General features: G+C 42.1%; 1 protein-coding gene and 1 long non-coding RNA gene across 4 annotated transcripts; both read left to right on the top strand.

Annotated features, from left to right (window-relative positions):
* Window positions 1–312: 312 nt before the first annotated feature.
* LOC121600914 lies at window positions 313–2,161 on the top strand. The gene is made up of 3 exons (XR_006005914.1): window positions 313–718; window positions 809–972; window positions 1,102–2,161. It is a non-coding gene; the product is annotated as an uncharacterized LOC121600914 (long non-coding RNA).
* Window positions 2,162–4,187: 2,026 nt separating this feature from the next.
* LOC121600908 lies at window positions 4,188–14,336 on the top strand. Of its 3 annotated transcripts, XM_041929681.1 has the most exons (5): window positions 4,188–4,392; window positions 4,452–5,431; window positions 5,925–6,116; window positions 8,779–9,035; window positions 9,148–14,336. In XM_041929681.1, exon 5 carries the CDS (start codon window positions 13,606–13,608, stop codon window positions 14,323–14,325), a length of 720 nt encoding a protein of 239 aa, XP_041785615.1. In that variant the 5' UTR covers window positions 4,188–4,392; window positions 4,452–5,431; window positions 5,925–6,116; window positions 8,779–9,035; window positions 9,148–13,605; the 3' UTR covers window positions 14,326–14,336. The 3 variants fall into 3 exon arrangements, with proteins under 3 accessions (XP_041785615.1, XP_041785614.1, XP_041785616.1); XM_041929680.1 differs by having other exon boundaries at window positions 4,188–5,431; XM_041929682.1 differs by lacking the exons at window positions 4,188–4,392; window positions 4,452–5,431 and having other exon boundaries at window positions 5,831–6,116; window positions 9,148–9,546; window positions 9,658–14,336.
* The last annotated feature ends 115 nt before the right edge of the window (window positions 14,337–14,451 follow it).

Raw genomic sequence — 14,451 nt, 5'->3', positions numbered from 1 at the left:
TATTAAATTTCGTGTTCGATTTCCTTCATTCCGAAAGTCTTATTGTCGTGTTGAAGCAATGTTAAAATTACATAAAGGCTGCATTAACAAAATTGACAAATTCATAGGTTTATCATGGGATTATCTTCACCCGCTCTAACAAAACGCTAATTGCATTTTCAATAGTACAGTAGGTGACCGCTAACTGGATGTGTTTTAACTGGAGTGATTCTCAGTTAACGAACACTTAAACGGCAAAACATGAAACATCCGGAATCTCATAAAGAGAAATTTGTCGCAAAAGTGCATTTTTCAAACACATTTAGGGTCTTTTGTCTACGTTTGCTATTAATTTATGTTATTACACGAATTACTATACTTTATATCAACGTAAATGAAAAAAAGTTTGATATCCCAAATAATAATAGGACCCCTTAAAATTGGCCAAAAATGTCAAATTTTTGACAGGATCGGATTTTGGATCGGATTGAATAGAAAATCCGATCTTCTGCCAGTGAGGCAATGAGTGAGAAGTGAAGAGTGAGTAGTGGGAGAATGTACATTCTCACGTGATAATGAAGGAAAGTGAGAAAAAACGAGGTGGATTGAAAGCAACGTAAAATTGCAGGATTGCCAACCGAAAAAAAAGAAAAAATATTTTGCTTCTTGGGGGAATTGTACATGTGTATGTTAGGAGCCAAGTGCTGTGTGTCATCTAAGGAGTTTGTTTATCAGGAAGGTAAGGTGTAAGGTGGTGGAGCAGGAGCTATTGGAAGAGAAGAAGCATACATATAGATTAACATCAGAGGGACTTACCTTTTTTGTATAGAAATTGCCGTAAACCGAACCGAACCGAACCGTGTGATTAAATGCTAGTCCAGCATCTTGCGTGTTACACCATTCCGGATCGTGCCAGACGAGCTGCACAGAGCGATGAAAAGGAGTTTTAGGTTAATTGCCCGGTGCTTTTGCAGTAGCGTGAAATTGTTAAAGGTGAGTTGATTCAGAAACTTGATGTTCGAAAGCAGCAGTTAGTGTTTTGCGTGTGTGAAATATGTATGATGATATTGTATTGTTGTTAATATGTTGATATCCTGTATTTGTTATTCTTAATAATTTTAGGAAAAATGAATTCGAGTGATTATGGAGCTGCTACGCGTCAACGAGAAGACGAAGGGGAACATATTTCATTGCATGTGACGGAGAAAAGGACTCATCATATTCTTCAAGCGATGTGATGAGACTATTGAAACAAATTTTAAAAAATCAATCAGCTATACTTGATGAATTGCGCAGTCAGAGAGAAGAATTTTTGGAAATGAAAAATAGCCAGAACGGTATTTTAGAAAGTTTATCGAAGCAATCGAAAAAAATTACGCATGTTCAAGTTTTTGTTGAACAAATTAGCAGCGTGGTATGTGTAGGGAAAGGTGTAGGAGCTCCCCCAGAAGGAGAATAGCCCCAGAAGGGTTTCAAAAACTAAAAACAAAAGACGATATGGATAATTTTAACCTAAGTTTAGGAACAGAAGATAATTTCAAGGATAATATACACAAATGGCTGGATGAAAGCATAAAGAAAGCGGAAGTAAAAGACAGGATGCACGAGGCACGCGATTTGATTTCTGATCCCGAACTGTTTGCAGGTTGCAACTGGAAAGGTGGTCCGTCTTATAACCCAAAAATTCCCTTAATCACATATTCAAACATATTAGAACTGTTTAGAGCCATAGGTAGCAATTCCTTCCAGCAGGCCTCTGAAAAAGACGTGGAAGATTTTTTTAAATTAAAGCTTCGATGGCAAAGATCGCCTGAATTAAAAAAAATATAGCTTTAATCCTTCTAAAATGAATTGAGTATGTGGCTAAGGAAATGGTGGGAAGATGACGAATCTTCATTCTGGCTACAATCCGCAAAGAGATTTACGATAAGCAATCAAATCACTGGACTCGTGTATCCTGTTTTTGGCTATAATGATAAAATCATTGGTTTTTTTAAACGTAATGAAAAATAACAGAAATAGAGCTGTACAAATTTGATGTTTAATAATAATAATGTATTATGTACAAAGTTAAAACTTTACAATGTTAAAGAAGCAATTAAGCTACCTCAACTTATAATGTTTTTTGTATTAAAAATGTAATCACAATTAATAAAAATGTTAACTATGAACTCAGTATAAATAATCGTAACATAAACAGGATTCTTCTCAGAATATTTCAAACTTTTTTTCCAATTCATATAAACATTTTTTTTATTGAACATACATCTTACATTTTTCAACATTATTTGTAATTTTATAATATTCTTAAGGCAACTTTGAGACAGAGTATTTAGTTCTGTCTCTGGATTAAGTCCGACCTTATACCGGGTCTACTCGGTTGCTTAATATCTATAACTTAACCTACTTACCCTACTTAACCTATTTAACCTACTTAACCTAGTTAACCTATTTAGCCTATTTAACTTACTCATACCTCATTCTGTTAAAGTGTGTAAAAATGGAGTAAAATGTAGTTTAGAACCAGTTCGTATTGTCTTAATAGCTACCATTTTACATTTCATTACATTTCACTTATAGATATGGTTCGAAGCGTTGGTGAAGTGTCGTTTTCATATCCGATATAATTATAAAATTTATCGGATGCGCAAGGAGTTGTGAATGCCTGAAAACGCCTTACTAAAGGATAAACATGTATAATTACAGATCCTGACTCCTCGATGGCTTTATCATACTTGACTATAATATTCTTTTTAGTCAAAAACCAACAATCCCTGAACTGTTTCCTTAACAAAAACCCCTGTCTAACTTGTAAAATTGTTTCATCCTTTTTTACTTTAAGTTTCGGATGTTATATTTTCCTGGTTACTAGCAGTTTCTATATCTCGCAATAATATAATTTTTCCTATAGCTTGATGTAAACTTCTATAGCCAGATGTTACGTAGCTATGTTTAATTATATGTAGCATATTTTCACAAGCATGCGTCGAAAAAGTTATCAAAGGACCTAATCTGTCTACCTCTTCGTATATATGAAGCAAACTATGAACGTTACTAACAAGATGTATACGGTCATAAACAACACTGTAATCCTCTACAAATCGCTTCAATAATGTTCCTGCATATTCCCACTGATCCTTAAATGCCCGAGACGATAACATAGTTATAGCGCAATACAATAATTTAAAATGTGCATATGCTAGTTTTCATATTCTATCTTGCAAAACAACTATACCTGCGTAATGCAAAAAACTACCAAATTCTGTACCTTTCCAAAAGTGCAAATAATTAAGGGACCTAAACTTTCTATGGATTTCTGAAGGCAATAATATGCTGATAAGCTCTTCTGATATTTAAATAATATCTTCTTTGCACCATTTTTTAAAAGAAGCAAGAGCTCCTTCGACCCAACCTAGCAGAAGTTTGAAAACTATACCTAATTGTATTAAATGTAGCAATTCACTATTAGCTATACCTTTTATCATGTCGAATCGTTTTAAATCCGTAAGAGGTGTTTTACCTCTCCGATGGCCTGTAGAACTGGGTTTTTCATCTCGAAATTCCTTATCTGTTCTTGGTGGTGCTTTTGTATCCTCGAAAATAACTTTTTTTGGAGTTTTTAGGGAAGTTCCACAGCATTTACACTTTAAGCACCCGTGTACTCCGTTGTAGTAGCAAACCTCTGCAATTAAATAAAACAATGAAATTAGTACACATTATTAATAAAAGCAGAATTTCATTTGATCAGCCATGGAGAGCTGCTGCATCGAATGAACCGCGTCCCATCTCCGTCATGTTCGTTTTGTCCTGCAATAGACACCCTGGAACACAAATTCGCTGGCTGCAGAAGAGTTGCTGATGCTTGGCAGATTCTGCACCAGCGAATTAGCGTTGTAATTTCTGGGTGTCCGTCTTCGTCAACGTTATTGTTCGGTTTGTTGCGTTTGCCTGTACTAAATGGCATTAGTGCAGGTAAACGCAGCCATATCCTAAGTTTGTTTGCGAAATATGCCATCCACATCATTGGAAACAATGATGCTGTGATTTACATACACACTTAAAAATATTTCACGACCTCGGTTAAATAAACTGCCGAAATATGTCAGCTCTTTAATTTCTTGCTGATATGTCAGTTGAAAAATCCCAGTAGCCGAAAATCAGTACCATAAAATACTGACATATCAGTTAAATATATATTTTAACCGAATCTCGGCAACACTGCATGCCGAGCGCATACTGTCGGTTTGATACGTTTTAACCATCTTGCTAGGCGTGACTCGGTTTTCTGTCTGTCATTCGCCATTGTGTTTACAGCGTGCTAGTGAAACGAAACAATTTTGGAGTGGTTTTGTGATTTAAAGTGCGATAAAAGCGAAAATGGATGAGATTCTGAACATTCTGCAGGAAGAAGATGTAAGAACATACGAAGTGTTCCGTAAGTATCTTTGAATCACAAATGATTTTCATTTTAGCTTCCGGTACCTGGTCTAATTTGCTTCTTCTGTGGGGAAAAAGTGTTTGGCTATGTAGAAGAACTTCAGCATCATACTAATGCACATATTCGGCAACAGTACTTCGATCCGGATCGTGTGTTTTATGATTGTATGGTACCAAAATGTCGATCGACATATAACCATTTCAAATCATTAAAAAGGCACATATTGCAGCAACACCCACGTTCGCCCCAAAACACCCGGTGCTAAAAGAGAAACGCTCAATGAGATCCCAGACGAACCCGTAACAAAAAAATCAAACCACATTGATATGGAAACTGATTTTGACACCAATTCATTTCCGGCAACTGAAGAACATTTTGCATTTTTGGAAGAAACAATCACTTTGGATCAAATTAAAAAAAAAAACATCGCTCTGGGTATTTGCAGATTGACGGTAGATGTTTCGCTTCCTCAAACCAAAATTTCGCAGATGATAAAACTTCGCGAACACCTAGTAAAAATGCTTGGTGTTTACTTCGAAGAAAGAACAAAGTCATTTTTGACGAAACGTAAAACTGATTTAGCTGCTCCAGAAACTATAAACTTTTTAAACAAGTTCCAAGTAGAAGATTAGTTTTTGGAAGTTTCAACGCGTTCAAAACAAACACAGGTTTTAAACAATTTGGCTGTTAGTATTCCAAGACCAGTAGAAAAATTGCTTCAAACACGAGAAGATATTCGGCATATTGATGGCATACCAACAAAAGTAATAGTTAACGAAACCTTCATGTATATACCCATCACTGAGACCTTGAAGCTAATTTTCAGAAATCCCCAAAACAGAGAATTAATGACAGATAATTTGCCGCCATACTCACCCCTCAAAGAATACTCTAGTTTCCGATCAGGAGAAACATACCAAAACAGTGAATATTTTAAAAAAATCCTTGACGCCATACGAATAAACCTTTATCAAGACGACGTGGAACTCGGAAATGCGCTGAGCTCTAGAGCAGGTATTAACAAAGTATCGGTGTTCGATTTTAAAATATATTTTTTTCCAAGCTGGTGGAATAGTTCTCCGAAAACAATATTTCCACTGATCTATTGCACTTCTATAGACTCCAAAAAGCATGGTGCTAGAAATTCTAACATGAAATTAATAACCAAATTTTTTAGGCTGGTGGACGAGTGCCAAAAAATTTTTTTTATTCTACATTGGTCGAAATCGTGTTAGAGAAAGGCCGAAAGTTGAGACCTTTCATCTATTTGTATGTTTTTGTCCTTCATAACGCTGACAGTGCCGTGGAACCTTATAAATGTTCCAACATTGTCCCCCGAGTGAGACGTTGTTATATTGATCTAGATCAATTTTGCTGTCGTCTCACGATATCCTAACTGTCAGCCTTGTTTACCTTCCGTTCTGATAACGTGGTTGCGTAACGCGGTCTGCTTGTGAGGTAAGGAATTACTTTTGTTCTATATCTAATACTGTTATTTTATGCGCAGGTCTCACATAAATTCCGCTGCTTGTTTCCACGGTCGCCTGTCTGACCTGACCGTCCTTGGCGCACACGACGGACTTGACGCGTCCTTTGGGCCACGAGTTGCCCGGAAGCGTGTTGTCAACCACAATAACAATATCTCCTTCCTGGATGGGCCGGACCGGTTTGAACCACTTCGTTCTTCGTGTATGCGTTGGTAAGTATTCCGCAACCCATTTTTTTTCCAAAATATGTCCGCATTAAGTTGAACCGCCTTCCATCCTGACTTCACCGCTGCTGGTCCCTCATGTAAGGCATTAGAGGGCTTGCTTCCGTTCAAACTCCCTAGCAGTAGATGATTAGGAGTGATAGGTCCAGCCATCTCGTTGCCCAGCGGCACGTACGTGAGGGGTCTGGAATTAATAATAGTTTCAATTTCCGTAAAGGTTGACGCTAATACCTCGTCTGTTGGTCGTCGTGGCAGGTCGAATTTTTCCAGCACCGATTTTACAGACCGAACTAGCCGCTCCCAGCACCCACCAAAATGTGGGGCTCCCGGCGGATTGAAAGTCCACTTCATGTTCGGTCCACAAAACGCTGTCATTAGCTCCTCCTGGTTGACCGATTTCAAAGCCGCACCCAGCTCTCGAGATGCTCCGACGAAATTTGTCCCCCGGTCGCTGATTATCTCCAAAGGCGTTCCGCGCCTCGCAATGAACCTTCGGATAGCCGTGATGCATGACGCAGTGTTGAGAGAGTGGGCCATCTCCAGGTGTATGGCTCTGGTTGTGAGGCAGGTGAATATTGCGCCCCATCTCTTTTCAACGCGCCTTCCCACAGCGACTAGGAACGGTCCGAAATAATCAACACCTGTGAATGAGAAAGAAGGTTGTCCAACTGCTACACGTTGAGAAGGCACGTTTCCCATCAAAGGCGGTTCCGGTCGTGCGTTTTTTACTTTGCAGTGCTGACATGCTCTCCTTACTCGGCGATATTCTCCTAATAACTTCGGAATGTAGTACCGTGACCGTATCTCGTTAATCACCGTGCTGTGATTGCCATGCATGTACCTTTCGTGGTATTCCTGCATCAGCAAGTACGTTCCCCGATGATTTCCGGGAATAATAATTGGGTTACGTGATTCTTCGCTGATATCAATGCATTCAGATAGCCGTCCTCCGACCTTTAATATTCCGCGGCTGTCGACTATCCCTTTTTTCCATGGATGCGCCCTCGGGGCCGGTTTTTGTAGACTTTCGATCTCGCTTGAGTAGGCCTCTCGTTGTATGGTTTTCAACAAGATCACCTCTGCTTCCACCAACTCCTCCTGAGTAAGTGGTCCTTTGAACGTGTTGTCCGTCGTTGATCGTGTTTTCTTGGTGAACCGTACGACAAATGCTGTCGCCCGCAATACTCTCTTCCACTTAGAGAAGCGGTCGAACCGAATGAACTGCTGGATAGCTTTGTGGACGCACATACTCTTCCGTATTTCTTCAGTAGTGTCGCTCATCGGTGTTTCCTTTGCTGGCCAACCAGACTCGGGATGTTTAAGGAACTCAGGACCAGAGAACCATCGACTAGTTCGCGATAAGTCTGGTACCTTATTCCACTTGGTGCCGTCGTCTGCAACATTGAGCTTGGTCGGGGTCCACCTCCACTGGTTGACATTTGTGGTTTCGAGGAGTTCCCCTACACGAAACACCACGAACTGGCTATACCGTCGATGATCGGAGTGTAGCCAACTAAGCACATTTCGTGAATCCGTCCAGAAGGTCGTCCGACTTATTGCCATTCTATGGCTTTGACGTATGGTATCAGCCAATCTAGCACCTGTAACCGCTGCTTGTAGCTCGAGTCTAGGAATTGATAAGAACTTTAGCGGTGCTACACGCGTCTTAGAACCCACGATAATACTTTTACATTCCCCTCCTCTTCAAAACGGAAATACGCCACCGCCGCTGTCCCGCTTTCGCTCGCCCAGTAGGCCTAGTCGGATCGAATAGGCTCGTTTGTGTTCGAAGGATTTCTCGTTTTGTTGCCGTTTTTTCTCCCGTTAATAGGTCTCGATCATACTTCGGAGATAGCCGAAAGGTAAATGAATCGGATACAGTATCCCACCACATACCTAGCACCTTCTCTGTTGTGGAGCCGCATTCCATGTTGACGTTGTTCTCAGTACACGACGTTTCTTGCAACGATGCCACAACCATCGACGAATTCGAAACCCAGTTGCGGATTTCAAAGCCTCCGCTGGCGTGGATGTAGCGGACTATTTTTGCCAAATCGCTAGCCTCCTCTTCAGTTTCTACGCTGGCCAGCATATCGTCAACGTAGTGTTCGCCCTTGATGCACTCGACTGCGCGGGGATGCTCCTTCTCAAACCGGTCTGCGTTTAGGTTCTTCACATATTGTACAGAGCTCGGCGAACAAGATGCTCCGAACGTCATTACGGTAACGACGTAAACAACCGGGTTAGCCTCGTGATCGTCGCCTTCCAAAAATATGATTTGGCTTCTCTGGTCTTCCTTTTTTACGCCCACGCGATGAAACATTTCGCGGATATCTCCTACTATCCCCACACGATACTCTCTAAACTTGCACAGGACAGCAAGCAGACCGGCTAACATGTCTGGCCCAGCTAGAAGGAATGAGTTTAGTGAGACTCCACGTACCTTTGCTGCTGCGTCGAAAACCATCCGTATCCTTCCAGGCTTATTCGGGTTGGTTTCAGGGAAGATGGGCAGGTACCAATCGTTGTCGTATCTTTTGTCCAATTCGTCTTCGGTTAAGCGTCTTATATACCCTTTCCTCTTGTAGTCCTCCATCTTTTCACGAACTGCTTCTGCTAAAATGGGATCTTTTTTCATTATTTGTTGCAGGCACTCATACCTTTTTAACGCGGCAGCTTTGTTGCATGGCAGCTTGATGTCGGTGTAGCGCCACAGGAGACCAGTTTCATAACGCCGCCCATCGAATTTTGTGTCCCGCTCCAATAGCAAAAAGGCACGTTCGTTGTCCTTGGAATGCCTTACGTCCACAGTCTTATCGATGCCGATAGATTTCAAAGCGAAGTGTTCTTTTACTCCAGCATTGAGTGTTTCATCAGAGTCGTCGCATGAACATATATGGAACAACGGTAGGGATGTTTTTGGCGTGGCGGTCGCTACCGAGCACGGCCCTCCCAGGACCCATCCCAAACGGGTCTTAGACGCAACTGGTTCGTCATTTCTTCCTTCTAAACTTTTCAGCGATTGTCCCAGGATGCAATTATCAACGCCGATCAAGATGCGTGGTGCTACATCGACATAAGACTCCAGCGGTAAGCCCCTCAGATGTGCAAAATCGGCTGCGAGTTGGGATGCGTCCATGGTCTGCCTAGGAAGTGCCAGTTTGTGAACTGTGCGTACAGTTGACAGCTCGTAGGGCGCTGTTTTCTTCTGCTTCCCCGATATGTGCACTGCTACCTGTACCGAATCGTGCTCCTCCCGCATGACATTTCCTGTCCACTGAATGCACAACGGACGTGGCGTACCTTTCAAACCTAGTTCTTCGAGCAGGTCGTGATCCATGAAGGTGGATGTGGAGCCGTCGTCAAAAAATGCATATGTTTCGACATTAGCTTTCGGACCATGCAGGACTACTGGAAGGTATTTTAAAAGAACGCTTTCGTTAGTACTTGAATGTGTGTTAACGTGTGTACCTCTCATTTTATGCGCCGTCGTCCCGGGTCCTGCGAGTGAGCCTTCGAATTGATGCAGTAACGCGTGATGTAGAAGATCGCACCCATTAACACCACATGAGGCCGTGACGGGGCATCTGCCGTAGTGATGGTCGAGGCACTTGCGGCATAATTTGCGTTCATTCACGAACGCCCTCCTTGATGCTACCGACGTCCTCAAGAACTTGTTACAACTGGCCAGCGAACCACATGTACCTCCGCACAGGATACACACCGACGATGAAAGGTCAACCAAAGAGTAGCCGGTAGAACGGTCTACCTGCACAACGTTAGTGTTGCAGTACGCGTTGCTTGGACGTCCCATTCCGGATCGATAGCTCGGCCCAGCTGTCGTACGTGGGGTTTGCTGTTGGTTGGGTCGAGCCTGATGAATGCCTTTGCCCACTTCAGTGTCGGGCATATCAATGACCCCACAGAGATCGTCCGCCAATTCTCCAATCCATCGTCCAAACAAGAAGATGTTCACTTCGTGTGATCGTTTTCTCAATCGAGCCCACTCCATACACAGTACTGGAGGCAGCTTCCTCGTGAGCTCCTTAAGCAACACCACGTCGTACATGTAGACTACCAGTCCCGATACTTGGACCGTCGCGATCAAACGCTTCACTGCGAACCCGAATTCTACAATCGTGTCCAATTTCTCCATTCTAGGGGCGGGTAGCCGTTTAACACTCTCTACCGCTCGATCCACAATCAAATCTGATCTTCCATACCTGGCCTTCAACGTGCTGATTACTTCACTCAACAGCACCCGCCCGGGAACAGCAACAGGACTCCGACAGCGTCTAGTGCTGCACCTTTCAGGCAGTGTTGTAACCTCACTAAATTTTCGTCGTCCGAATAATTGGAGGCAATGGTGGTACAGGTGTAGGTGGAGATAAAACGTGGCCACTCTTCAACTGATCCTGTGAACGTAGGTAAATCCCGCGGGAAACCCTGCCGTGCAGTTATTTGTGAGTGGTTCAAAAAAGTGTTTTGTGGTGCGTGCTGTGTGCAGTTTGCGTATGATGTGTGCGGTTCAGTGTGTGTAGTGTACAAGGATGGTCCTGATTCGCGGGGTACACCCGTTCCTCTTCGTTCAAAAATATCGCTGGCACCATAACCCTTACGTTTATCATAGAACGCGCGCTCGTTAGTGGTAACGCGTTCATTATAAGTGGCACGGTCATCATATGCCGCGCGCTCGTTAGCGGTAACGCGTTCATTGTAAGTGGCACGGTCATCATACGTCGCGCGTTCATGATACATGGTGCGTTCATCATAGGGCATCACACCGTAGGGCGCGCGCTTGTCACACGGCCCTTGCGCTAGTGACGTCGTTCCGTAGCCATCACAGTACGTCACTCGTTGCCCTCGGGATGAAGGGTTTTGACCTCTAGCCAAGCCATTTTCTTTTTGTGGGGTTCGCCTCATCGAACTTTCCATGGCAAGAATCCATTCTTCAAACGCTTCTCGATCAGCGCGACCCTCGGAATTCAGCGGTTTTGATGTTGGCGCCCCCAAACGATCCGTTTCCCGGCACCATTCTTCCGCTTTCTCGAGTTCGAGAAGCTCGCGAAGCTCACGGAATTCTTGTTCGATTTCAGCCATTCGTTGGCGTCGTTGGTCCGTAGACATGCGTAAACTTTCACTCACTATCCTCCTTTCGCTTCCCGTCTCGCCTTCGTGGCTATGGTAAGACTCACCCGAGCAGCCCGTGTGCACTGCTGGTATCTTAGATTCAGCATTCCTCATTGTCTCGCCATGCACCTGCCTTTCCAATTTGCTCTGGCTCGTGCTCGCTTCCAAAGCGGATTGCCGCGTACTCTAACTTTCCGGAATCGAGCTCGTTGACGCCCTGGTTACTTGAACTCCATCACGCCTCGTAGCCGGATTCACGATGGGTGTAGAGTTGCACTCCTGTACTGCCCTGCACACCTCCTGCTGGTTTTCTATCTTGTCTTACTTGCACTGCAAATTTGCCACTACACAGAATAATGCGAACGCGGATTTTTCGGTGTTGTTACGCGGTTATAAAGGCGGTATAGTTTGCTCGAAACTAATTTTTTGGAATGTTAGAAATTCTAACATGAAATTAACAACCAAATTTTTTAGGCTGGTGGACGAGTGCCAAAAAATTAGTTTTTATTCTACACTGGTCGAAATCGTGTTAGAGAAAGGCCGAAAGTTGAGATCTTTCACCTATTTATATGTTTTTGTCCCTCATAACGCTGACAGTGCCGTGGAACCTTATAAATGTACCAACACATGGCTTTAACAAGATCTTGGAACCTCTTATTCATGACCTCCGAAAACTGGAACACGGAGTAGACGTTTTCTACGGAACAGAAAAATATACCATACGAGCAGTGGTAACGATGTTCTGCGGTGATACACTGGCTGTACATGAGGTTTTCGGACTACTGGGACCCATGGCAAAGTTCTTTTGCAGACTTTGCACTATACCAAGACCAGCATTTCACCAGAATCCGTTCCAAAATTTTCCCATGCGTACGAAAGAGTGGTATGAACTCAACTTGGAGAAAGTTAATTCAGGAGCTATGAAGCCTTCAGATTGTGGATTGAAACGTGGTAATTGCATATTAAATGAGCTACAATACTATCACATTACACAAAATTTTGCTTTGGATACTATGCATGGCATAGGGGAAGGATTGGTGCCAATAACTATACAGCTAGTACTAGGTCACTATCACAAAATTAAGTCGTTGGGTTTCAGTGCATCATTCATCATTTAAAAAATAAAATAAAAAATTTAAAAGATAAATGCATGTATCGCATACATTTATTTGCCTATGGATACATCGACAAAAAGAATAGAGCATCGGCGAACTTTACTGATGAAATGAATTGCAATGCTATCTAAACCCAGTAGTTACAAACTCAAACAGACTGCATCACAAAACCTGCTACTACTACGTTCTTTTCCTTTTTTGTTTGCTGACAAAGTTCCCGCTAATTGCGAGTATATGCGTATGATCGGTCATTTGTTGAATATAACTCGTATTTTGATGTCTACAATAATATCTGACCATATGTTAGTATCATTAGAAGAACTTATTCGGTTGTATGAGGAGTCATTTTACAAAAAAATTCAACGAAGACTTAACAAAAATCACCACCTTGACCATTACATCCAGTGTATTAAAAAGAGCGGAAATCTGAAACAGTATAATTGTTTAGTGTTCGAGCAAAAGAACAAACCAAATAAAAATCAATCATCAACTTGTAGAAATTTTAAAAATATATGCAAAAGCTTAGCACGACAATGCTTTACAATGGCCATAGATATTCTAAATAATCCATTTACTGATAATTTTACATATTACGGTGGAAACTTAGTTAAGCAAGAACATTGTAACAGTGTTTGCTTCATAGACTAGTGTGTTCCACATATTTTTGTACCCAACAAAGCAACAGTAAATGGGATCGACTTCAGAAAAAACTTGCTAGTGTGCATAAAAAATCACGAAAATGAATATTACCCGTTGTATGGTATTATTGTCGAGATAGTGGTTATGGACAGTGCTATGTTTTTGCTGATAAAATTATTCAAAACTAATGGATATAATGATTGTCTAGAAGCGTACGAAGTTGCAGTAGGACGAACTGAAAAATTTGTTTCGTTTGAAGAAATCCATTCGCATACTACCTTTGCCTTTTGGTCACCATTTGGAAGTGATAAAAAATATGTCTGTAAGGATATTGACATGTACCAATTACATTCAAATGTACTCACCTTGGTTGCAAAACATCGCACTACTGTCAAAATGTCACAATACGTATTGTCACAAAGAGCACATGTTTAAGGTAGAAGAAGACAGGTAACGCGTCACTCTTCAGTTCCCATTGCCACGCCGTGAGCAGCAGACCAATAAAGTGCGCTTCTTAAAACATGGTCTCAGAAGTTTATCATAACTAAAAGGGAACCTGATATAAATACTTATAAAGTGCTCATCGTAAAAATATGGCATCCGATCCAAGATTACCGCAGCCGCTTGATTGTGATAACTTAGCAAAAGAATGGCCTCGCTGGAAACAATCGTTCGCTATTTACTTGCGTGCTAGTGGCAAAATAACAGAAAAGGAAGAGAACAAAGTTGCCACATTTCTATGGACAATTGGACCACGAGGTGTGGAAATTTTCAACACTCTGTACCCCGACGCTGCAAATGCTGCAAATCTCTTCGGCGAAAATGAAAGTGAGGTCGAGGACGAAGGTGTTGCCGACGCGGCTGAAGAAGAGGGAGAAGCGATGTCTCTTAAAAAGGTAATTGCAGCATTTGATGATTACTGCTTGCCAAAAAGAAATGCTGCAATGGAAGCGTTCAAGTTCCATAAAATTGCACAAAAAGAAAAGCAAACGTTCGCGGAATTTGAAACTGAACTACGAACGCAAGCCCAGTTTTGTGAATTTCAGTGTTTGAAATGCAACACTCCATACACTGATCGTATGCTGCGCGACCGAATAATTATTGGCATCAACGATAAATCTCTCCAGCACAAATTGCTGGATCGACACGACGCCACGCTCAACAAAGTCGTAGAAACATGCAAACTATTTGAGGTGACTTCGGATAACAAGCAAGTGTTGGAGGAAAAGTTGAGCCTGCATGAGGTTAAAAAGGAAGAACGACAATCGGAGGATGAGCGGCAAGTAGCAGCAGTTAATTGCATGTCAGATTAATTGATAACTAATTCCGGTAAAAACCCAATTCCGCGCTGTAAATAAACCAGTGACAGTTCAAACATGCGACCTGGGCACTGTGGGCCGCTCCATACTCTTTGTGTCAGTTTCAATTGGTGTTGTTTT

This window comes from Anopheles merus, unplaced genomic scaffold, assembly GCF_017562075.2.
Source record: "Anopheles merus strain MAF unplaced genomic scaffold, AmerM5.1 LNR4000011, whole genome shotgun sequence".
NCBI classification, from domain to species: Eukaryota; Metazoa; Arthropoda; class Insecta; order Diptera; family Culicidae; genus Anopheles; species Anopheles merus.
This window is presented reverse-complemented; position numbering and strand designations above follow the sequence as displayed.